Raw genomic sequence first — 25,548 nt, forward strand, 5'->3', positions numbered from 1 at the left:
TCATCACAAAGTAGTAGTGTAATACTTCTTTTTAAGCAAATAAATGAAAAAAATGAACATTGAAAAAAGATTTTCCAGAATGAAAATACCATAAGGGCTTTAAATAATACCACAGCAGGCATGTGACCTCTATGTTGCAATATCATATTTCTATTCCAGTCTGAGAATAGAAATATTCCATATTTCTATTCCAGACCTTCTAGGGTCTCAGATGGCAGGCCCAGCTGGAGAAATTTGTTCATAGTATAAATTTGCTAAAACCCCCTCAAATGGACCCTCAGTATAGCTTGGTAATCCTGTTTCTCTGATCAGTTTATTCTCCACTTCCATGAGTTTTCCCACATTGAAAAGTGGAGCCACGCAGTTCAAACTCATGTTTTTTAAGTGTCAACTGTATTATTATATTACTAAATCTCCTCTCTCCTATCAGAGAATAAGGCAATTTCTTCCAAATTTATTACAAGCTTACTATAGAGAAACATTTTTGTCTGTTTTGGCATTACAAATGTCTGATTCTATCCAAGACCATAAGAATAGTGGGAATAATGGTTAGGGCAACTGCCTGGACCTGGGAAACATACTGCCTGGGTTCAAATCCGTGCTTCACCATTTGCTAGCTACATACCTTAGGACAAGATTTTTAACTTTTCTGCCAAAGTTTTTTCATCTGAAAATGATCCACCTGCCTCACAGGTGGTTGTTGTGAGCATTGAAACAGTGCTTGGAATATGAGTGGTACAAAGAATGGGCTAAATATATGCTGTTATTATTACTATTATTAAAGCAAATTGAAAAATAGAATATATTTGATAGAAATTTAGTTAAAAAATGAACTTTGCTGGAAATGCTTCTGTTCCCTAAGGTAAGTTACCTTTATATTTGTTTATTTTACATGTATAGATATACAGTATACCATCCCCTCCCCCACATTTTGAGGCACCATTTATTTTCCAGACCCTTAGACCATGAAATCTATGTCTTCACTTTTGCTGAGCTGTTGAGCTTTATGGTGAAGGACACAGCATTTCTAATCACCCAGTTGCTGAATAATTGGGACCTAGGCAGGCCAATGACGTTGAAATTATGTGACTCTCGCCTGACATAATACATCTGCTTTCCCAGATTCAAAAATCCTGTTCTTCTAATCTGCCTCTTCCCTGATTTTGATTTCTCTGCCTACTCTTTTTGTTATATTTTTCCCCTCTGGCTTCTTTAATAATATTAAAATTTCAAAAAGGGACAATACTTTGCCATTTTCAAACCATATTCATATAACATTATTTCATTTGATTGTCACAACGGCTCCTGGAGAAAAGGCAGATTTCTCCATTTATGATCAATCTGTCTTTTTTCTTTATTATTGCTTTTATTATTACTATTATTCCTTCCTTATCCAGTTTGGATTCCACAGTCTATCATTTAAATAATATTTTTTACAATGTCCTAAGCTTTCTTGCCCTTCTGCTATTTTGTCATCTCCTCTAGCAAAATCTTAACCCTGGATAAAATCAAATAGATCGCTTCCTGGGTCCATAGTTTGCCTGGCTCTAGCAGCAAGGCCTTGCAGGAGCAATTTGTTCATACTCTGAATTTGTTACCACATCCTCAAATGTGCCCTCTGTACAGCTTGGCAATCCTGTTTCTCTGACCACTTTATTCTCCAGTTCCATGACTTTTCCCATGTTACCATTCTGTTCAACATTCTGACTCTACCTATGCCCCTGCCTTGGGCATGACGTCACTACTGCTTTGACAGGGATGACATGAGCCATCACATCAGATCCTCACTGCCACTACTGCAAAGCTGTGGATATCTGTGATAATTATACCTTTCTATTTTGTAGAGAAACTGCCCTTTTTCGTGACTTAGGTGATGTTTTCCATCTGTGCTTTTGATTTCTTGAAACTTACACTGTCATTCATCCCTTCTGTCTTACCTTGGTTGTTCTAATTGGCTTATAAATATGCCAACAATTCAAAAACAAAAAGCCACAACTCAAATGAAAACCCCTCGATGCAGCATCCCTGTCTGACTGTTGTCCCATTGCAGGTGAGTTTAATGTACATGAAAATACTCTGTAAATAGCAAAATTTTGTAGATAGTTAAGAGGCAAGATGTTTGATGGTAATTAATGTATAGAATAATATGACCTCCAACAAGGACAACTGGACACTTGCTTTCTGAACAGAAAGATGAGGAGGAGATGAGTTAGGGAACTCCAGTGACTGGACACCTAGAAAAATCATCATTAAAGAAGGTTTATCAATCTTCTTGGAGTATAGGTCAGATCTACTGCTCTACAACCAATATCAAATCAAAATCAATTTTTAAACATACTGAAAAAGGCTTTTGTTTCTAATGACATTTTATTAAGGAAAAAGTAATATGAACAGAAAAATTTCTAACTTTAAGAGAGTTGCAGAATCATTTTTCAGTCCTCTGATCCTTCACCTTTGCCAGCATGTAGTACTGGTAATGTAGGAAGAGACAGTGAAGGGAGATACAGCCATCATTAGCGACCAACCTAAAAACAAATCTCAAACACAGTTTTTAAAGACTAGAAATCATTGTGGACAATAAAAGACATCTTCTTAAGAAGTTTTTGCAAGTAGTTTTTCTCCATGAGATTAGACTGATACCCCTTTTTCTTTTACTATTTAGGGACATTAGCTGAGTAGTTGTTGCATCTGGGAGGAGCTGAAGAAGACGCTGGTGTCACAGGATTGTTTACATACATATTTGGAATAACCAGGACAGACTGGAAAGAATGAATAAAAACAAGCAATATGGTTACTACAATCCTATGCAATTTCCCCTGGTACCATCAGAGTGAAGGACAAAGAGCATTCTGGTAAGCCGATAGTAGGATTTAGCAGACACAAGTCTGTATTTCTCCAGGGCATTTTCAGATTGTTTTACAAAGAAGAGACCCAACTCACCATATTCGTCGTGGTGTTTGCTTGGTTGGCAAAATGGGCTGTGGCACAAGCTATGAAGAACTCCAAGAGGGAGAAGATCGTCAACATGGCTGAAATGCCTTTTCCAGAAAGCTGAAATCATAAATAAATAGTGAAATTTTGGCTAATCAGGAGGGCCTCACATGGGCTTCAAAAAGTTATTGACTCATCAAATGTGCTATTGCTTATACTCAATTCGCTCCATGCTTGTTCTTCCAGTATCATCAAATGCTTGTTCCAGAGGAGTGAGAATTTATTTTGGATTTTCTTTAAAATGCCAGAAGTCTTTCCTTTTGGTAAGTAGGCTATTTTGTTTAGAAATATTAGAAAGAAGGTAGTTTTTTTCCTTTGTGATGGCCTCATTGTTTTTTTTTAATAAAAATGTTACTACTCATTAAAAAAGTCAAGCAATATAGAAACCAACAGATCATTCCAAATGCCAGTGCTTAGAAATAACCAAAATTAATGTTTGATGACTATTATCCTAGCTCTCTGTGTACAGGGAAAAGACAGAAGAATGGATGTGTGGAAAGATGCCGTGAGAGAGAGGGAAAAAAGAGAATAACCAAGAGAGAGGAGCATCATTCTATAAGAATGGAATCATGTTGTTTCTATTTTAAATAAAAGTATTAAGCTCACTTGAACTCTATACAGGCCTTCTATTTGATCAGATACAGTGTAGGTGAATTTTCCTTCATTCACACTTCTGTTTATTTGGGTCCCATTTGTCTTCCTTGCTTCCATTACAACTTGAGCCCTAGCTGTTGTTTTATATCCATGTTTCTGAATGTGAACATATAGCTGTTGCAGGGAGAGAGATAACTTAGCTGGCTTCAAGCACAGTTCTTGCTAGTGAACATGGACTTCGCTTTTTCTGTCTTCTGAGAGCCTGCTAAATGCTTAGTATGGAGGCCTGCACCTTGGCTGGAGGTTTATTTCTGTGCATTCCTGTGCATTTCTGCTCATTCCCTGCTGGTAGTAGGGTACTATGCAGGGTATGGGAAGGTGTTGCCCTTTCTTCTGTCTCGTGAGGTCCTGGGTACTACCCATGGTCTTGTACCACACAGGATTTGCTTTATCCTTTCGCAGAATTGACTGCGTCCACCCCAGCCTTCTCAGCTACAGACTGGAGAGTGTTAGTGAGACTTCTCAGTATTTTTTTTTGGCTTCCCTTCTTTCCTCCGTTTTGTTTCTAGGGAAACAAGGGCCAGGTCTAAAAGCTGTGCTTTTTTTCAGCTTTGAGTAGCATCAGAATGATTTGTTTCTCTACTTGGATGCCAGTTTGAAAGCTGTTTTTTTGAATAATTTCTGTTCTTTTGTTTGGTATTTTGGAGGATGAATTTTGTTCTTGCTTCACTCTGCCTTATTTACCAAGAAGCTTTCTCATCTATTTTTGCCTCCTGATATGGTTTGGCTCTGTGTCCCCACCCAAATCTCATCTTGTAGCTCCCATAATTCCCACTTGTTGTGGGAGGAACCTGGTGGGAGATGATTGAATTATGGGGGCTGGTCTTTCTCATGCTGTTCTTGTGATAGTGCATGGGTCTCATGAGATGATTTTAAAAAACAGGAGTTGCCCTGCACAGGCTCTATTTTTTTTGCCTGCCCCCATCCATATAAGATGTGACTTGCTCCTCCTTGCCTTCTGCCATAATTGTGAGGCCTCCCCAGCCATGTGGAACTGTAAGCTCATTAAACCCCTTTTTCTTCTCAGTCTTTGGTATTCCTTTATCAGCAGTGTGAAAACAAACTAATACACCTTCTTATATAAGCTTTTCCTTACGCTGCAAACAGTGTTGTCCTTTCCAAGCACAAAAGTGATCATTCAAATTCCCGGCCTAAAACTCTCCTATGTTTTTAACAAAGGATTGTCTCAGAGCTTGGTGGAAAAGGAGTGTGCCAGCAATTCAAACTACGGACACTGCAAAGAACATACTCTAGGGGACGCGCATCTGATGGGAGTGCTTAGACAACTTTCAGATTATACCAATTGTTGGAGTCAGGATTTCAGAACCCTTTAGTTGAGAAGCAGATGGCTTCATAAGCCTGCCACTCCGAGATCCAGTGAAACAGAATTACTTACACAGTATTGAGTGAACTGATAAGGGAAATGTTATTGTGGTTATTTGTTCAAAATATTGTGATATTGTCTTAATGTTAATATGTTCTAGATAGATAAGGAAGCCATTCTGTGTCTTTCTTAAGATATATGTAGCCCACAGTAATTTAATAAACTCTGCTTTTTGTAAACTGAAAAGCAAAAGCAAAACCAACCCCAACATAAAATAAAACAAAACCAGTAAAACCACTCTTCTGTGGTTTTCCATTGCTCACAGAATGAAGACCAAAATTGTTAACGTGGCCATTGAGGTAGGATGACAGCTTCCAGCCCAACCTCATTTTATACCATATTGCTCCATTGCTTATAGATGGTAAGCATTCCTGCCCTCGGGCCACCCATTTCCTCCTAAGGTCAGAGTCCATGCTTGGCTATATAAGGCTAATGAATGTGTGATTCTGTTTTGAGCACATACAGAGATACGTGCTTCATTTTGCAATTGCTTCATTCCTTGGGTTTCTCTGTAAAAATCAGATGTTCTTATCCCTGTCATTTCCCTCTCACTTCATACTTTACTCTGAAGTTTAACAAAAACACTCAATAGCTTGACTACGTTATTTATATAGAATTTCAAATGTTGAGAAAATAATTTTTGGACAATTTCAGAAGCCATGGAGGCCTATCCAAACCCTTCCCCATTGTTCATGTGATTAACAGTGAGATGGGCCAATAAAGGATGTCCTTTAAGCCTCGGTCTATCTGTAGAGGTAACCCTCTCACTTTATTCTATAGTCCCAGAGATCATATGACTAGGGGTGGGGCTAGAATAGAAAAAAGATTTTCCACTAGAGCTGGTGTACGGTATTAAGAGATAAAACATAGACCCACTTTACGGGACTGAAAAGAGAGCAGGCACATGGTGGATTATGGGATACTTACCACGGCCCGGTAGTCTTGGTTAGCTACCCCATTGATGCACATATCCACCAGCAGCAGAATCACTCCAATGAAGGCCAAGATAGAACTAACAATGTTCATTCCCAGGCTGCCTTTCACCTAATGGAGATGGCAGGAAAAAATCAATTATATACAGGATCACTGAAGTTAAGTGAAATAAGAATCAATCAAATTTCATGGTTCTTAATGTTTGAACTTTCAAAACAATTTTTCAAGTTTAAATTATTCTGTTTTCTGCCCTTCTGGGTAATTACCATAAACATTATTCTGTATGCAGCCTAGATGTAGGGTACTTCTAAAAAGCTGTAGAAAAATGTAAATCGTATAAAGCAGGCACTCATCTATTGGATTTTACTAAAAGCCTCATGCACAATAACAACTATATTTTCTTTATGAAAAAAATGAAAAAACAAACTTCTAATGAGCATTTTTCTGTGGCAGACACTGTGTTAAATTATTTAAATTACCTCACTTAACTCTTACAGCCTTTGAATGAGGTAGTACAATAGCATCTGATTTTATGGATGGGAAAGTATTTAGACACAACATGTTTGCTGAAAAATTTAGGAATTAATGAAAACCCTAAGTCTCTCTAGGGACTGAATATGAACCCCCGAATTTGGAAGGAGAAACTCTTTAAGCTTTTGTGGGCAGAGGTGTATGGGCGACTACAAAACTTTCCCTAGTTTCTACAATAGGATTTTAACATGCAGAAGAATAATTGTGAAACCAAGTCCAAAGGTGACTTGCTAAGGGTGGCACAGTCGAGTTCTTTAGAACGTGCTTGTGCTGCAGCATGCCTTAGAGCCTCCTGAAGGTCTCTAAAAGCTCTTAGAAAAATTGTCTTAGGTAAGTGTCAGTGGCTGTCTCCTCTAAAAGGATGGAATCTATGCTTGGACAATCTCAATTAGACGGAGGGATCCTTAAAAGTTGCACAGAAAGGGTGCTTTATTTTGTTTTTGGACTGCAACAGGAGTGGTTAATCAGAATTAGGCTTATTTTATTTTATTTTAATTTGATTTAATTATTTTATTCTTCTTTTGTCTGCAAGAGCATGAGCTACACGATCCTGTGTTCCTCTTTCCGCGTTCTTCCCTCTTGTGCTGGATTACATATAATCTTGACACCACCTCTGCTCTGGTTGACTCTAGTTCTTGGTAAATCACTTTCTTTTTCCTGGTTCAATAGTAGACCACGAAATTGGAATAGGTGGGGTGCTGTGACCGACAGAACTCAAAGTCCGGTCTTACTGATCATTTTTATAAACTCTTCTTACAGAACAAGCTAGACTCATTTAATGGCAATTTAAAGAATTGTAAAACACACAATCTGCCTAAGAGTAGGAAATAGCACAAATAAAAAAATAAAAATACAAGACAGAGCTGAGAAGTGGCAAATGAACAGTAGAGACTTGGTAACTGATGTGTCTAGTAGGTATTTCCTGGCTCCTGGATTCTCCTTTGGACTTCCCATAATAGAGTGTGACTGGACTGAACCAGGGAGCTTTTAGGTTAAAGCTTAAACAACCCTGATCTTTACTACTTCTCACCCTTGTGAGTTCAAGAGTCAGGATGTGGAGCTCTGCCCTTTCTTAGTGGCAAACTGTGTGGACCATTCTCCCACCCCAGCGCTCAGACCATGAGGCAACCAATAGATTTTTTTGGGAAAGGTGCTCCCTTTTGCATTTCCCAAACCCAGCTTTTCAATTTTCCTCCCCAATATGTTAAGCTAATCTTTAAAGGGGTTCAAAAAGTAGAAATAGTTTAACTTACCAGACAACGGGAAAGCTCCTTGGATGCTGACACAGAGAGAGAGCCAGAGATAATGAACTGTGGAAATGGACAAATTTATTTGTGAAATGGGTTAACTGGTTGTGCTTGGGAATTTCTCTTTATATGAAAGGTTGGTCTATTTATGTTCATCTAGTTTCCATCTCAAAATTTTCTCTCGCACTTCTGAATTTTCTGGAGTAACTCTCAGTCATTATGTCCTTGACTTCTTTTTTATTTTCTTTTCCTTAATTTCTGGCCTATGAATAACTCATAATGTTTAAGCATTCCTTGTTCTGAGGCTTACTGCTCCATCCCTTCTCATAATCAATTGCATTTTTTTAATTAAAAAATTTTTTTTAGAGATTGAGTCTCACTATATTGCCCAGGCTGGCCTCAATCTCTTGAACTCAAGCAATTCCCCGGCCTCAGCCTCCCAAGTAGATGGGACTACAGTCACACACCACTATGCCTGGCTTACTTGCATATTTTTAATCATGTTTCCAATCACCTTTTCTTTTCTCTCTCTCCACCCAATACATACATTTCCATCTCAAATGTAGTAGGAAACCAAAACTTTGGCTTGCTGATTACGTGATTAAATTTTAAAGAATGGAATAAGCTCCTAGGTAAAATGACGAACAAATTCCCGATTTTTTCATGCTCATTCAGAGCTGTTAATTTTTCTAAATTCTCCAGCCCTCAGATGTAGGTCTTTATCAAGAAATGAGTTGTGAATTGGCTGGAGATAGCAATACTTTATAAACCAAGAGGGAATACTTTATAAACCAAGAAGGAGTGGTGTTCTAGCAATCTACTCACAGAAAGGCCACCCCAGAATGGGTATCCACCAATAACAGCAGTAGAGGCAAAACCGAGTACTCCTTTAAAAGGGAAGCATATTAAACACAAAACAATTCCAAAACCAATGTGTATCAATCCAACCGTGATCTGGATCACCTGAAAAAAGAAAACAGCCATTTTAAAATTACTTCTTCACTTTCAGACGTGTGAAACATTACTGTCATTGCTGCCCCTGCTTATTTATCGTCAATTTTGCTGAGATCCACTGTTGTCATTCAGGCACGCATCTGAAGCAGGAGGTGGGCCGTGAAGATTCTGACATACACGAGAATAACTGGAGTGCAAGGCCCTTAGTGAAATGCCCTGTTTTGAGGTATTTGGGGAGACTTACTGGGGTGGCCCAAGAAGAATTCTTCAGAAAGTATAGCTGCTTAATCATGCATTAGCATCTCTAAGGGCTTCTAAAAAACTATTAGAAAAAAAAAATACTTTAACTGTGATGTCAGTAGCTGCTTTTTCAGATGGATCAGTTATCTGCTTGGGTCATCCCAGTTACAGGTAAAGGAATTGGTGAAGATAAAACCATTTATTAGGCATGAATTATGTGCTTGATCATGTTCTGAACACTTTACATTTATTGTTTCATGTAATCCTCCCACAGCTGGATTTAGTCCCAGAGACATAAAGATATCAGGTATCCAAGGTCACACAATTCCTAAGAGGCAGATCTGGGAATTTACTGCAGCACATTGACTACTGAGCCTGTCTGAATTATTCAGTACTGTCTTCCCCCATGCTCAACTCTGCTCTACCTTTTCCATGAAGTCTTTTTGATTACACCAAATTAATCTTTTTTCTTTCTTTCTAAATTTCTGTTGCATCTCATGACATAAAACACACCTTATTACTTGATTTTGGATTCATTTATATTGTTCTTTTTTTTCTTTTTTGAGACAGAGTCTTGCTCCATCACCCAGGCTGGAGTGCAGTGGCACGATCTCGGCTCACTGCAAGCTCCGCCTCCTGGGTTCACGCCATTCTCCTGCCTCAGCCTCCCGAGTAGCTGGGACTGCAGGCACCCGCCACCACGCCCGGCTAATTTCTTTTTGTATTTTTAGTAGAGACGGGGTTTCACAGTGTTAGCCAGGAAGGTCTCGATCTCCTGACCTCTTGATCTGCCCGCCTTGGCCTCCCAAAGTGTATATTGTTCTTTTTTAAAAAGTTGCAGGTGTGCAATCATTTTCTTACCAATCATTCTTCTTATCAATCATATATTACTAAAAGTAAGGTATACATCTTTTAGCTCCTTGTACCTCTTATTGAACCTTCCTTCATTGTAAATAAAGATAGATTTCTGAGGAATAATCATTTCTAGATTGGTCCAAAAGTTGATTGTAGATTTGTAATTTATTTTTCACCATGTTTACATCTTCTCTATCCAGGGAGACTGCAAATACAAAGACTGCTGTATTTATTTCTTCAATAAATAGCTACTGAACACAAGTAAATTGAATTAAAATTAGAAAAAAACCCAGTTTCATAAACAATGCTAAAAGTTTCTTGAGACTTCAATAAAAACCATGAACCTTTCTCCCTGAAAAATTATTCTTGCACATTCATACACACACATACCATACTTTTGCTTATAGCTTCAGAGAGATGATGGGCCACATTTAGCCTATCTCACTTAAGGAACTCCTGTATTAGACTTTATATTTGGTTTTTACAACTGTTCTTTAGAGCAGCAATTCAGCCATCTGGCCACAAACTTCCCATTCTCATCCTTGCTGTCACCTTGATGAGGGGCAGTTAGATCTGGATTTGTACTGGCCCTCATTTCTCCTCCTGCAGCCCTGCCTGTGCCATTTACTGATCAAAATTGCCTATAGGACAGACTTAAAAATTTGGACATACAATTTGTCTGCATTTTTGGCCACAGAAGCACTTTAAGGTCTGAGTTCACTGGTACAGGTGTGCCACATCCTGCCACCTGTGGCCCCTGCACTGTCATGATGCCCTGGGCCTGCTGATGGCATAGAAATAACAATCTTCGGAGAGAGGAAGTAGCTTCTGCCAACTGGAGATTTTGAAAACAAAACTTCACATTCTTTTAAAGTATTTTTATCACACGCCTCTTCGGTGCCGGGCAGCATGCTTCAGTGGTTCCTCATCCACTCAGTCAAAGCCAAAGCCTTCCGCTCTGCAGGCCTCACCAGCTGTGGCCTCTGCCACTCATCTGCCCTCCTGACAACTGCTCCCTCCCTCACTCATTCTGTTCTATTTTATTGGCGTCCTTCCTGTTCTCAAATACCTCACACATGTTTTCATCTAAAGACTTTTACACTGGTTGTTTTCTCTTTCCCTAATATCTGCAGGGCTCACTCCTAACTTCAGGTTTTTGCTCAAATGTCATGTTCTAAGGAAAGCCCATTCTGACCACCTTGAAATTGCTGCCTCCTCACTGCCTAGTACTTTTTAGCCCTTTTACACTTCTTTGTTTTGTCCATATCATTCGACACCTTCTAACACACTAAGTACTTTACTTCCTTATTATGTGTACAGTTTGATTTCCCCCTCTAGGGCGTAAGTTCTGTAAGGGCAGAGATTGCACCTCCTTTGTGCTCGATGATATTCCAAGCACCTGTGTGGGGTTGGCTGTATGGGGTGTTAGTTTGTCCCATTGGCTTATTAGGAGTGGGGAATTTCCTCTCTCTGGGAGGAGGAGGATCAGAAGGGCCACCTCCACAGCTTAGTAAATAGGCTGCTGCAAGAGAACCTATGCTCATTTTTACTTCCCTAAGACATCACAACTTGAAATAGGTAGTAAGATGGCTAGAAGAGTTTCTGGCACATAATGAGCATTCATTTACAGAATGCTCCAGCAGAGCATTTTGAGCTATTCACAGGGAGAGACTTAATATAATTTGGTGGAATTGTGCTAGCGGGATGAATGACGTATTTGGAAAGTACAGCGAAGGGACTAACAATTCTACCTAGACAGGTGGAATTTTCTTACAAATAGGGCATTTTTGTTTTTACAATGCCTATAGAAACAAGGTAGTCAGTTCAGAGTCTCCTTTGTAGAAGTAAGGTGACAGTTAAGCCGTAGCATCTCTAAGGGTATTGGCGAAAGAGGCACAGCAGATGGAATGTCCCCTAATTCTTTCACACTCAGCCTTTCCCAGACTGCCCATTTGTAGTTTCCTTTTCTGGGGCAGCCATCAATGTTCATTTTTATGTAAATTCACCTTTATGCAAATACCAGACTTGTAACTAATCCAGAGATGGGATTGAGATTGTCCGAAAAGTCCTTTGAAGAAATGAGATCAAGCTAGATGTAATAGTGCTTCCGTCATGTCAATATTACCAAATCCTCCAGCTAGGGAGGCTCCTCTGTCTCCTGTTATATTTTTGCTTGATCTAAAATGAAATGAACTCAAGGGAAAGTCTATAGGCAAACTAAATATTTCTGTCTAAAAGAGATAATTTCAGAATAACATTCAGAACTTTTTAGCAATTGGATGATATTCTCTTCTCCTATAACTTATAAGAAGACCTTGCAAATGTGAAATTAAAATTCTGGTAGTAAATAGACTTACCCCTAGTGCCTTTGCTTCTTCTTTAAAGTTCATTTCTGCTGTTCCCACACTTGGATTTATCATTTGTGTATTTCCTTGACCCAGCTGACGGCTAGCAAAGGTTCCCGGAGATGTGATGCAGTAGGGCTGAGCGTGCTGAGCACCCTGAGCTTGGTTTTCTAAGCTGATTGAACCCAGAGGCTGTTGAAATCCAGGAGCCATAAAGCTGCTTGGTGGGTAAGGGTTGGGTATGGTTTCATTTACTTCAGCATGGCTTGTTGGCTTGGATGACATCATTATGTCCTAAGTATCACAAAACATACCAAAGTGATACGTTTATCCAGAAAAGAAACTAAAGAAAATCTTACCAAATGTCAAATGTCAATTATCTATGCAAATGCAGAGAACAAGCGAGCAGATAACAGGCCATAACAACTGATAGAAACATGATTCTCATAAATCCCCAACCCCCACGCCAAGGACTGGTACCTGTCCATGGTCTGTGGGAAACCTGGCTGCACTACATGAGGTAAGCAGCAGGCAAGCATTACTGCCTGAGCTCTGCCTCCTATCAGATCAGCGTGGCATTGGATTCTCATAGCAGCGTGAACCCTACTGTGAACTGCACGTGCTAGGGATCTAGGTTGCATGCTCCTTATGAGACTCTAATGCCTGATGATCTGAGGTGGAACAGTTTCATCTTGAAACCATCCCTCATTAGAGAGATGCTATGCTGCCAACTGTGAAGATGGAGGAAGGCGTCCATGAACCAAGGTGTATGGGTCACCTCTAGAAGCTGGATGAAACAAGGAAACAGCTTCTTCCCTAGAGTCTCCAGGAAGGAACATGACTCTGCTGACAACTTGAGCTTAGTCTAGTGAGCTGGTATTGGAATTCTGACCTACAGAACTGTCAGATAAAAAAATTATATTGTTTTAAGCCACTACATTTGTGGTAGTTTGTTATATCAACAAATAGAAAACTAATACAGGGGCCAAGTAATACAATACTTGTATAACAAGGAGGGCAGTCCAAGATTAAAATTATTTGCCAGTAATTGGGAAACTAGATAGTTCACATATGCCCACTTAAGATGATTCTTCTGTTCTTTAGGAAAAATGCTTTTATTCATTTCTGTCCTTCTGAAAGCTTAGAGCATCTCAGGCCCCATGTAGGCAAGGGAAATTTTGTTGGAAATAAGCCAGTACAACTGGATATGGACAACAATGACTATTAATTCTTGAAAAAAATTATGACACTTAAAAAATTTGTCTTTAGCCTTAGATTCCTTTTTTTGAGGTCTTCAAAAGCACAACAATTTTCTTGTGCTTACGAATATCAAGAAAGTTAGAGTGATGAATGTCTCATTCTTGGTATGAAGTGTGAATACTATGAATAACCTATTGGTACAATGTATCACTGGTATCTAACAGGGACACATATTCAGACCCTGTGCTCATAGAATCCAGAAATTTTAGAGTAGAAAAGACCCTTTCCATTTATCCTGTCTCATTCCCCTTGATTTACAGATGAGAAATTGAAGCTGAGTCAGGTTAAGTGACATGCTCAAGGTTACACAGAAAACATGTGTCAGAGTTAGGACCCGAAAATGGAATTCTTGGCTGTTGGTTCAGAATACCCCTCCATGCAGCATCACTCTGGAAATTTGCAGCTTGTTTTCCAGGCCAGCCTTGCTGACCGGGGATTGACTCTGCTCCTACAACTACCCAACAATAAAACTTCTGTCTTCTGATGCCATGGAGAGGAGTTTATAAACCAGATTAACTTCTTCGTGATTGAGTAATTAAGTTAGTAAGGATTCTCTTTAGCAAGCTTTAGGTGAGGTGTGTAGAGAGCTAACATTTATTAAAGACTTATTGTAGGCACAGTAGGGTCTGTATAGTGTCATGTTTAGGAACATGAACTTGGGATCTAACCCCAATTTTGTGTCTTTGGCAAGTTTGTTAACCTCTCTTTGCCTTTGTTTTCTGTCTGTAAAATAGAGCTAATAAGACTACCTTCCTTAGAGAGTCAGTTTGAGTATTAAAGAGTTATTCTCTGCAAAGTATGTGGAATTGTGCCGATTACAAGGGTTGGCTCTATTATTATTGCTATGTTAAGTGCATGAGATACATTATCTCTGTACCCTTTACAGAACCCCATGAGATAGGTACTCTACTAATATCCCCATTTCACAATGAGAGAATTTAATCCAGAACCTGCACTCATAACCCTTACTCTCCGATGCTAGATGCAACTGAAAATGGTTGAAAACTCAATGAAAAGGGAGAAAACATCTTTCTGAAATATCTGATTACAAAGGCATTTTTTTTTTCAAAATGGAAACACATCCAGCACTTTAGGAGGCTGAGGTGGGCGGTTCACGAGGTCAGGAGATCGAGACCATCCTGGCTAACATGGTGAAACCCCGTCTCTACTAAAAATCCAAAAAAAAAAAAAAAAAAAATTAGCCGGGCGTGGTGGTGGTCGCCTGTAGTCCCAGCTACTTGGGAGGCTGAGGCAGGAGAATGGTGTGAACCCGGGAGGTGAAGCTTGCAGTAAGCCGAGATCGTGCCACCGCATTCCAGCCTGGGTGACAGAGCGAGACTCCGTCTCAACAAAAAAAGGAAACACATTTTAGCCCACAAAAGTTTATTTTAAACATGGAAAAAGAAACAAGTCCATAGCTGTGACTCTTAGAGTAACACCATGTAACTTTCAATAGCATTTGAGAATGTGAGGTTATACATCCTATGGATCTGGTTTCTGTGGCCAAATATTGCTCAAGCCCTCTATTCTAATCTTCAGTCTGCTACTTCACTAAGTCTGGGGCTTTAAGCAAGTTTCTTAATGAAATCCCTGTTAATTCCTATGTCTCGACTATAAAATGACAGAAGGTACCTAAAGAGCCTAGTCTAAAGATCAAATTATCCTAATTTATGCAAAACTGTTGGAACAGTGCCTGGCACATGGCAAGAGCTTAAAAAGGAACTATTATTTTATTATTAGATCTCAAGGTATTCTATCTTGTTTTAGGCAGTGGATGTGGCCATAGGAAAAGTTTATAAAAGGAATTGAACAGGGTCAATGTCAAGAGCAAGGAAATAGGAGATGGGTACTCAGAGTACAGTAATTAACCAGAACAAGAATTTTTTTGAGCTTTTAAAAAGCAAACAATTAAAGAATTGTCCACGTTTCTGCATGTATATGATTTCATTACATTCTCCTTTGCTGTTGATCATTGCTTTTTTTTTGTCTCGAGAAATTTTATGAGGAAAACTCAATACTTTTCATTTATTTATCAACAGTTTCTCCTTTCATATCTGCTGTTTAGTTTCTGGACTAAGATCTGTAAGTTTCATATAGAACCCAGATTATTAATGGCTAGGTCTATAGTTATTAGGACTCAGAATACATTTTTACTGGGTCAAGTTCTGGTTTTATAAAAAGAATTAAAGACAGAGCCAGCCAATTCTGATTCTTTAATTATTCAACTGAAATGAAGACAATTCTGTAAATGATACCTGAGAAGGGAAACTAATAAATAGACTCCTTTTATAGATTCCACCTATTGACTTAGTAGGATTGTTCTCTTGACAGTCGACAAAATATTTACCCCTAGTTGTCATTTTTTAAAAAATAAGAATTAGAACAACTGCAATTATTTTTAAGAACAAGGAACACATAAAAATATTGGCGCTCTGATGAGATCAAAAGTATAAGACTAGAGCAATTAGAGAAAACCTTAGCAATTTGCTCTGTGATTACATTATTTCAAATAAAATGGGAAAAAATTTATTTTTATAGTTTCTTTCTACCTCATTTTCATGCTAACTTCACTTTTGACAGAGTGAAGATGATTATTATTTTCAAGAGTACTTTACAGCATAAAGCAAAACATGAAACCGAATCATTTCCACAAAATCACCCAGTACATCCACAGGTATACACTTATATCACCTTTCACAAAATGCTGATCTGGTGAAAATGAATGTTCTTTCCCCACCTATTTTAATTTTAATTGTTTTCTTGTCAGAAAGAAGTACCTTAATTAAAATGTGTTACAAAGCCTAGGGCTCCAGTATTACTTCTGTGTTCTATGTTGTCCCTATGGTAGCCATATAATCATCAAGTGCCCAGTGGGGCATGGCCTCGTCCTTTTGGGTCCATGTTCATGGAATGGCATACAGTTGAACCTACTATTCACCTTTCTTAGCATTAGCTTTTTTTTTTTTTTTTTTTTTTTTTTTTAAGATAGAGTTTCACTCTTGTCACCCAGGCTGGAGTGCAATGGAGCTATCTCGGCTCACTGCAACCTCCACCTCCCAGGTTCACGTGATTCTCCTGCCTCAGCCCCCCGAGTAGCTGGGATTACAGGCACCTGCCACTATGCCCAGCTAATTTTTGTGTTTTTAGTGGAGATGGGGTTTCACCATGTTAGGCAGGCTGGTCTTGAACTCCTGACCTGAGGTGATCCTCCTGCCTTGGCCTCCCAAATTGCTGGGTTTACAGGTGTGAGCCACCGTGCCCAGCAAGCATTAGCTTTTTTTTTTTCTTTTTGCAGTCCATTTTATCTCTTGTATAGCAATCAACTTACTTTTTCATTCCTCTTCTATTTTGTTTCTTTCTTGTTTCATTCATGGTTTTATTCTCCCTCATTTTTCAACTGGCCTCAACATAGAGTCAAGAACTTGTCTTCATCCCTCCAATCTAGAGAATAGAACCCACACAGGTAGACCAGCCCCACTTTGTGCCCATTGATTTGGAGGAGAGATAGGCAAGGACGTATCAGTGGACTTACTTTGTTCCTTTGGCACCTCGTGTTTCCTCTTTCTCTGCTTCAACCTGTGTGCCAGTATCAGATATTTACCTGGATTTTATAGGTAGCTTTTACTTCCGTGCTCCAAACCAATTTGCCTTGTATCTTTATGTAGTTCCGAAGTCCTTTTATGGTTATTTCTCTTTCACCTCAAGTGATGTAAATGCAACTGTAAAGTTTGGAATACGCTGTGCTTTCACTTCCTCCTCTAATTTTTACTGGGAAGCCTATTGTGACCCTCCCAAACACTTTAGTATTTATTTTCTCCAGCTTTCTGATGCTTAATCATTGCAATATCATACTGCATTTTAATGCCTTTTAAATTAGATGGACAAAATTGGAAAATGCAGATAATAAAAAAGGGAGAGAAAAAGCACTCAATCTCACCACGCAGACATAATTAATGATAGTATTTGCATTTTGATTTGTAAACTTTTGTGTGCACATATATGTATTTTACATAGTAAAATCAAGTTAGGATCATAATGTATATATACTTCATAACCTGCTTTTAAGCTTAATGTCCTATAAATAGTTTTTCATGTCAATAAACATATTTATCGTAATTCTTTTTTTTTTTTTTTTTTTTTTTTTTTTTTTGAGATGGAGTCTTGCTCTGTCACCCAGGCTGGAGTGCAGTGGCGCGATCTCGGCTCACTGCAAGCTCCGCCTCCCGGGTTCACGCCATTCTCCTGCCTCAGCCTCCGGAGTAGATGGGACTACAGGCGCCCGCCACCACACCCGGCTAATATTTTGTATTTTTAGTAGAGACGGGGTTTCACCATGTTAGCCAGGATGGTCTCGATCTCCTGACCTCGTGATACGCCCGCCTAGGCCTCCCAAAGTGCTGGGATTACAGGTGTGAGCCACCGCACCTGGCCTATTTATTGTAATTCTTAATAGTGGCATGCTATTTTATTTTTTGGAAGTGTCCTATCACATTCCAGTTATTTATTTTAGGTTGTATCTCAGGTACAAATGAGTACCTTGAGACCAGAGATCCTTGGGGCAGGGGCTGATATCTATCCCCACCTCCAACTCCATGTATGGCAGAGTGTCTCACACATGTTAAGGCTCATTAAATATATGTTAAAAGAGTTGGTGGCATGAGTGCAGATTCTTTTTTCTTTTTTTGTGTATTATTGAGGGTTTTCTTTCTCTTGTGGGTTTACATTTTTATGTATTTTTCTAAAATAGAAAAAAGATGCTGAAGATTTATTAATGTTATGAGCTTAAGAAAATGACAATTTCAGGCAATAATATTGCTGAAAGGCTTGAAGGTATTTAAGCCTTGATTACTGTCTGGAATCATGATTACTGTCTGGAAAGGTATAACATGATCAACCTTATTCATGTTATCCAGGCAGCAGGAAGAGAAAGTTGAAAATAAATAATGTCAGGCTGGGCACAGTGGCTCACGCCTGTAATCCCAGCACTTTGGGAGGCCGAGGTGGGTGGATCACTTGAGGTCAGGAGTTTGAGACCAGCCTGGCCAACATGGTGAAACCCCATCTCTACTAACATACAAAAATTAGCTGAGTGTGGTGGAACACGCCTGTAATCCCAGCTACTTGGGAGGCTGAAGCAGGAGAATCACTTGAACCTGGGAGGCGGAGGTTGGAGTGAGCCGAGATTGTGCCATTGCACTCTAGACTGGGTGACACAGCGAGACTCCCTCTCAAAAAAATAAAATAAAATAAAATAAAATAAAAAAAGAAAAAAAAGAAAAAAGAAATAGTGTCTTTTAAACCTAGAATCCCCTTCCTTCTCCTGTTGGCCTTTCAGACCCACCTCCATGCAGCGAATCTTGGTAAGACTTCTTCACTATTCTCTCCTATAATCATGTGGTTAGTGCCATTAACAGTGTGATTCTTCTATGTTGTGTTCTGATTTGTGATTTCTTCAAACATGCTCTAACTTCTAAGGGCAGGAGTTATAGTACCATTTCATAATCTCTTTTGTATCCCTAGCTTATTAACATGCTCGTAAAGCTGAATGCTTTACAAAACAGTCTGTGGAGAAAGGCCATTTTTTCCATTAAAACTTTCAATTTATTGTGGACCAACACATTTGTAAAATATAATAAAAATAAACAACTAGGAAAATAAGATAGACAATAATTCAAGCCCAGCATTTTCATTAGAATCTGTAGGCATAAAATTGTTTTAATAAATGTCACCTCAACATGGGAAAACAGAAAAGAATTACAAATCTGACAACAATCCACAACTATTATAATCACTATTACACATAGCTTTTGGCTCTTCCAAAACTGTAGCTAAACAAAAATTACAAAGGAAATACTGATTTCCTGCATTAAAAGTCTATAATACACACTTGGAATAAACATTGTGTACATCACTCTTTAAATTTCCACTATTTAAATAAACTTGCTTCTTGCTTATTAATTTGTTTAACTTGGATTGATGGCAGTGCTACTTGCAGAGGATAATGCATTTTTAAACTGTTTCTATGTTTTGTTTTAACAATACCCCTAGTAGAGAAATCAGTCTCACAGAGGTATGTTGATAGGAACAGAATAAATTTTGGAATAATTTCAGAAACACATCATTTTTGTTTGTTTGTGTTTTTGAGACAGAGTCTCGCTTTGTTACCCAAGCTGGAGTGCAGTGGCATGATCTCAGCTCACTGCAACCTCTGCCTCCGGGGTTCAAGGGATTCTCATACCTCAGCCTCCTGAGTAGCTGGAATCACAGGCGTGTGCCACCACGCCCAGCTAATTTTTGTATTTTTAGTAGAAACGGGGTTTCACCATGTTGGCCAGGCTGGTCTCGAACTTCTGACCTCAAATGATCCACCCACCTCGGCCTCCCAAAGTGCTGGGATTACAGGTGTGAGCCACAGTGCCTGGCTGGAAACACAGAATATTTATTTAAAATTCTTATATATAACAAAACAAGTGATATCATGTTTTCCAAATACATATTCAATCCATCGGTAGTCACTGCCAACAATTTATCCTGTCTATAATTTTTTTCCTTTTGATCAAAAAATTGATTTTGAGATAATGCGATATATTTTTTTCTGTGTCTGGCTGATTTCTCCTATTGATCCATTTGTCTGTTCTTTCACCAATACCACACTGTCTTCATTACTGTAGCTTTACTGTAAGTCTTGAAGTTGGATAGTGTCAGCCCTCCAACTTGGTTCTTCTCTTTTGATATCATTTTTGCTAAAAAAATTTCAAATATACAGATATAGAGAACAAAATGTTGGTTAGCAGGAGTGGCTGGGGGAGGAAATGGGAGATGTAGATGAGAGGATACAAAGTAGCAGATATGTAGGATGAACAAGTCTAGAGATCTAAGGTACACTATGAGGATGGTAAGTAATAAAATTGTAATGTATATGGAATTCGTGCGAAATGAATAGATTTTGCTTCTCTTGCCACAAGAACAAAACAAAAAAACGGGTAACTGAGATGATGGATTTGTTAATTTGCTTCACTACAGAGGCTTTTTGCTGTCTATATGTATCTCATAACATCATATTGTATATTTAAATATATACAATAAAATTTATTTATGAAAAAGAAAAAAATGCATTCTAGAAAGATTAATTTTCAATTTTTGGACCTCTTCTGAATTTTATATTCCATCAAAAGAAATATAAAATTCATACGGTGATTGGTAATAACTTATTGCAGATGTGGAATATCAAAATCATCAACCACTTTCTTGCTAGTTGTTAAATGCTCTTTTTCTAAGCTTTTAATGTTTGTTTTTGCCCTCTAATCTTACCTGCAGTTTTTCTTTGCATAGAGTTATTATAATGATTAAATTATTAAGATATCACACAAATAAGTGATTCTGGTCATAGGCACATCTTTGAAAAGTTGAGATCAAACAGGCTTCTTGTCTTGATGAAATGCAAACAGTTCACTACCTATTTCAAATGTTTTCAGCAGAGCTTTTCCAATGGAATAATTGGTTATAAATGATGTTTAAATTTTCTCAATTTTTAAATATATTTTTTTGAGTTAGAGTTGACAAACCAACCTTAGCATATTACGTGTTGTAATGTGGTCCTATAGAGCATGACCAATATGAAGCTCATACCACATACAACTTGTTGTGTAAGCTGCATGCATGATGGTCTGTACCCTGTTCAATGAGACGGAAGTCACTACATGCTACTACATACTCCTCTCCATACTTGGTCTCAGCCAAAAGGCTGAGAAGTGATGCAAGCTTTATTCTCATTTTCTGTATTTATATTTTCATGAAATGGCAAGGAAGGAAGGAAGGAAGAAAGGAAGAAAGTAGTCTAGCATTGGTCTGTGGTCAACGGTTTGGGTAACACCAACCTGTCAACCATTATGACTCCATGTTTGCCAGACAGGCTCTATCTGGCAGCTAGAGGTACAGGGAGTCAGGTCTAGTCTTCTGGGACGGGGAATGGTGAGAGCTAGGTCACTCAGGCTGAAAGGGTCAGTAAAGGAACCGAGGCCTAGTGGTATAAACAGGGTCAGAATAAAGATAAGAAGAGGAGAGTTAGCATGCTTAGGGCTCCTGGAAAATGTATAGAAATAAATTCTAAACCTCAGTCACTGGTGGGTAGAGAATGGTAGTATATTCAATATCAGGTTAGGATTGATTTAGACATAATATCATGTGCCATTTAATGGATACTGTTTGGCTTTGCATAAACCTTTATTTAATTCTTCCAACAATGCCATAACAGACTTAACTGCCATTTTACACACAGGAAACTAAGTGGTAGCACGGTGAGCAATATGATTAAGGTCATGTAGTCAGAAAGTGGAAGAGAGTCTGTCCGGGTGTGTCTGAGTCCAAACTCTTTACTTTTTCTACTAAAGCAGGGCACCTTCAGCGACTGGGAGCCTGACTGAGTCTCTAGGTAAACTTGAGCCAATCAGGGAGAGTGGAGTGAGACAGAGGCAGAGTGCACTCATCCAGTTAATGGCTGGGGCTTCCACAGCATGACTTTTCAAAAGGTTTGAAACTCACATGTGTGCAGTATCTGAGCCTCAGCAGTGGCCTCAAGTGGCAAGTGTGGTACGGTACAGAGGAGCAATTGTGACATGATGGTGACAGATTTCACCACCAGGTGTCCTTCATGGTTAATCTTTGCTTAAAAAAAAATTCTTTCTTGTTTTGAACAGTTATTCTTTTATTCTCCTTTTTCTGATATAACAAGAAGTTGGCTCAGAACCTTGGAAAGGCAAGGAGACATATCTCTCTGCTTCTCTCCTAATGCTGTGCAACCTCAGAAAATGACAAGTGGTTGGAAATCTTACAATAATACTTGTACAGTGTGCCCATTTGGGTCAAGTATTTTGAATCTAGAGAAAGTATTTATCTACTAAAGCCCTTGAATTTCACTAATTAGGGATTAATTGGTTCTGTGACTCTGGTTTAAATTAGAAAGCTATAAAAGAATAGAGCACATTTTGAAATTCACCAGATACTTACTGTAGTGACTATTCTAGGCTCTAATAAGTGAATATGGTAGAAAATGCTTATCACATTCCTAGCTTCTGTATCCCTTAGGTACTCTGCTTAGTACTATTCTATCTGCAAGTTTCAATTGGGTGTACAAGCCATGTTTCCTAGGAATAGACTCCTATCATCAGAGTCTTCCAAGTTCATGGATGGTCCAAAGATCTGGCATAAATTTAGGGTGTAAGGGTAAAGCCTACAGACATTGTTAGATTCTTATATCTTGTTCATGCTAGGGTTTAGGGTGTCTCTAAAATACTGATGTCTTTAATTTCACAGATAAGAATCCATTTCTAATAATGCTATGTCATAAGCCACTCATATTTTTAAAAATTGGACATGTATTATTCTAATTAGAAAAGGGTCTGATATCAATACCACTGATTGCCTCTGAAGAATGGAATTTGTGGTTAGAGTGCCAGTTAATCATCACCATTCCTAATTAAAGTGGAAGCAACATAGGTTTCTATTATAGCTTAATGCAATTAAAAAGCAATCAAAGTACACCATCTACATTGAAGTATGTGAACTACAGATATTGTAACACTAGTCCTTACCCTCAGATGTTCAGATTCAATGGACCTCAGACAGGATCTAGAATTCTGCTTTTTAACATTCATGACCAATTGAAGGAAGGCCTCCCTCTGTGTTTTGAGAATCACTGGACTATTCTGGTAGAAGAACTATAGGAGGCTAGAAGAAAATGAAAGGTTGTAGCTAAGCCAACTACATAGCCATTCAACGGACTACTCAAAAACAAAAAGTAATAAACTATTGATACAGGAACTGAATGATCTCAAGGACATTGTGTTAAGTGAAAAAAAGCCGACCTGGAAAGATTACATTCTCTATGATTCCATCTATAGAATATTCTTAAGATGACAGAGTATATGATGATGAACAGAGCAGTGGTTGCCAGGGATTAGGGATGGGGTAGGACTGTAAAGGGGTGACACAAGGAAGTTTCTTTTTGGTGATGGAAACAATCTATACTCTCAAGTGTTTGGTGGATGGTGGAACTGTTCTAAAATCCAATTATGGTAGTGGTTACAAAAATCTCTACATTTGATGAATAAACTGTATGTACACACAAAGCATAGTGAGTGCATTTAAAAACTAGTGACATTCAAATAAGTTCTGAGGTTCAGTTAGTGGTGTTATACAAATGTCAGTTTCCTGGTTTAGGCAGTTATACTATGGTTATATACAATGTGCACACGAGGGAAGCTGGCAGAAGTGTACCTAGGAGCTCCTTGTAGTATTTTAGCAACTTGCATGTGAATGTAACATTATTTCAAAATAAAAAGTAAAAAAAAAAAATCAACAATAACAAGCCTATGTTGAAGTTGCCAATGTAGTAAGGATTAAAGATAGGTCTAAAAAGACAAACGGGGAACCCATGGAGGTTAAGAATATGATAGGATCTAATACAGACACCCTGGGTTCAGATGCCTGTTCTCTGTCTTCCTATTTGTGATCTCGGGCAAATTAGTTAACCTCTCTGTGCTTTAGTCAACTTGTCTTTGAATTTGAGAAATAACAGTATCTATGCCAAAGGGTTATTATGAAGCTGAAGTGAGATATGTGTACAGAACACTTTTATTAGTGTTTGATACATAGGGAGGACTCCAAAACATGTCATTGTTTTGTTAGCAATATGGAGAAAGAATCATCAAGACTTAGGTTAAAGTAAATGTGGGGACTAAAGGCAAGTGAAGGATCCTGGAGCAGAGGACAGAATCATCACTTGGTGCAGGTAGCTGTTTGGAGAAGGAGTGTCGCCTTTTGTGTGGAATACACAAATGGGGCTCACCTGTTGGCTTTTGGGGACAAGGTATTAGCAAAATATAGAAAAGAGAATTAACTAAACATAGTGGAATTGCACTACCTCCTCCTTCTCAAAACATCCGAGCCAAAAGAATAAAAGCTGAAGTGCTTAGAGCTGATCTCTGGAATACTGACAAATGAAAAATTGTATATATTTATGGTATACAACATGCTGTTTTGATATATGTACACCTTGTGGAATGATTAAATCCAGCTAATTAACACATCCATCACCACACATACTTATCATTTGAAGGAAAGTAAAGTTGTGTAGAAGATAAGGCACATATTTACTTTTGTTCTAATTTGAGTGCTTTACAGAGGTAGTGCTGCTAATGGAAATTGTGTTGATGATTTCGCTAAGTTCTTAAAGAACAAAGTCTAACATAGTTATTCAAAGAGAATTGAATGAGCAGGGACTGGGGATGCTGAGGTGAGTAAAAAATGGTTATTACCTTCAAGAAGCTTATATCCTAATGACAGAGTCAGACCCAGTGAAATACACAGTTATTATGAAATCCAATCAGGCCATGAGAGAAGATTTGACAGTGGTTGGTGAGGAAAGGCTTTGCAGAAGAGGTCATCCTTGAACCCGCCTTTGAGCAAGTCTTTCTCTGAGTTGGGAGGGTCTGCGTGGTCTCTGGGGCTAAGAAGCAAACTTTGGTTTAAAAGTAGCAGCATGATAATTTAATTTTGGCCAATACGGGGGGCTAATTGTGGTCTCATCATACTCACTCATAGGGTCTTCCTCAGATCTGGAAATTCCTATGCATTGGAAAGGGTGAGAATCCTGGTGCCTTATTTAATGGTCACCTTTCATAGTATCCCCTGGAGTTGAGAGGATAGGGTGAAGAAATGGAGTTCCTCCATCCTCATATTAGGGAACAGAGGGGAGGGTGTTTGGGGAATGCAGGACTGGCCAGCCCTGATCTCCATCATCAGATACACACCCTGTTCACTTCCTCTTCCCGTCATGAGTTTCTGCCTTCTGGAGTAAAAGGTGAAGGAGGTGCAGTCTGGGCCTAGCCTCTTGGGGGCCAAGTTTGCTCCTTCCTGATCCTTCACTGATTTTACTGGATACCTCCAAACACACCTTAGCTTTTGCATTATTAATGGAAGGTCCTGTTGGTGGGTACTGTCATAAAATGTTTTTGTTTTTCAGAAAAGCAAAGTGAAAGATCTGTAAACAATGATGTTTGCCAAGTGTTGGAAGGTAGAATATTTCAGAATGAAGCACCATCATCTAAGTGTGGAGAACATAGAGCTAAACAAAGAAGCTGCCTCTTAGAGATGT

General features: G+C 38.7%; 1 protein-coding gene across 2 annotated transcripts; it reads right to left on the bottom strand.

Annotated features, from left to right (window-relative positions):
* Positions 1–2,348: 2,348 nt before the first annotated feature.
* Positions 2,349–16,976, bottom strand: LOC129008301 (membrane-spanning 4-domains subfamily A member 12). 2 transcript variants are annotated; one of them, XM_054440349.2, is made up of 7 exons: positions 16,927–16,976; positions 12,147–12,428; positions 8,566–8,703; positions 7,747–7,803; positions 5,957–6,073; positions 2,941–3,051; positions 2,349–2,759 (listed from the first exon to the last, which is right to left on the bottom strand). In XM_054440349.2, exons 2-7 carry the CDS (start codon positions 12,420–12,422, stop codon positions 2,655–2,657), a joined length of 804 nt encoding a protein of 267 aa, XP_054296324.2. In that variant the 5' UTR covers positions 12,423–12,428; positions 16,927–16,976; the 3' UTR covers positions 2,349–2,654. The 2 variants fall into 2 exon arrangements, with proteins under 2 accessions (XP_054296324.2, XP_054296325.2); XM_054440350.2 differs by lacking the exon at positions 8,566–8,703.
* Between the last annotated feature and the right edge of the window lie 8,572 nt (positions 16,977–25,548).

Source organism: Pongo pygmaeus, chromosome 9, assembly GCF_028885625.2.
Source record: "Pongo pygmaeus isolate AG05252 chromosome 9, NHGRI_mPonPyg2-v2.0_pri, whole genome shotgun sequence".
Classification (NCBI taxonomy): Eukaryota; Metazoa; Chordata; class Mammalia; order Primates; family Hominidae; genus Pongo; species Pongo pygmaeus.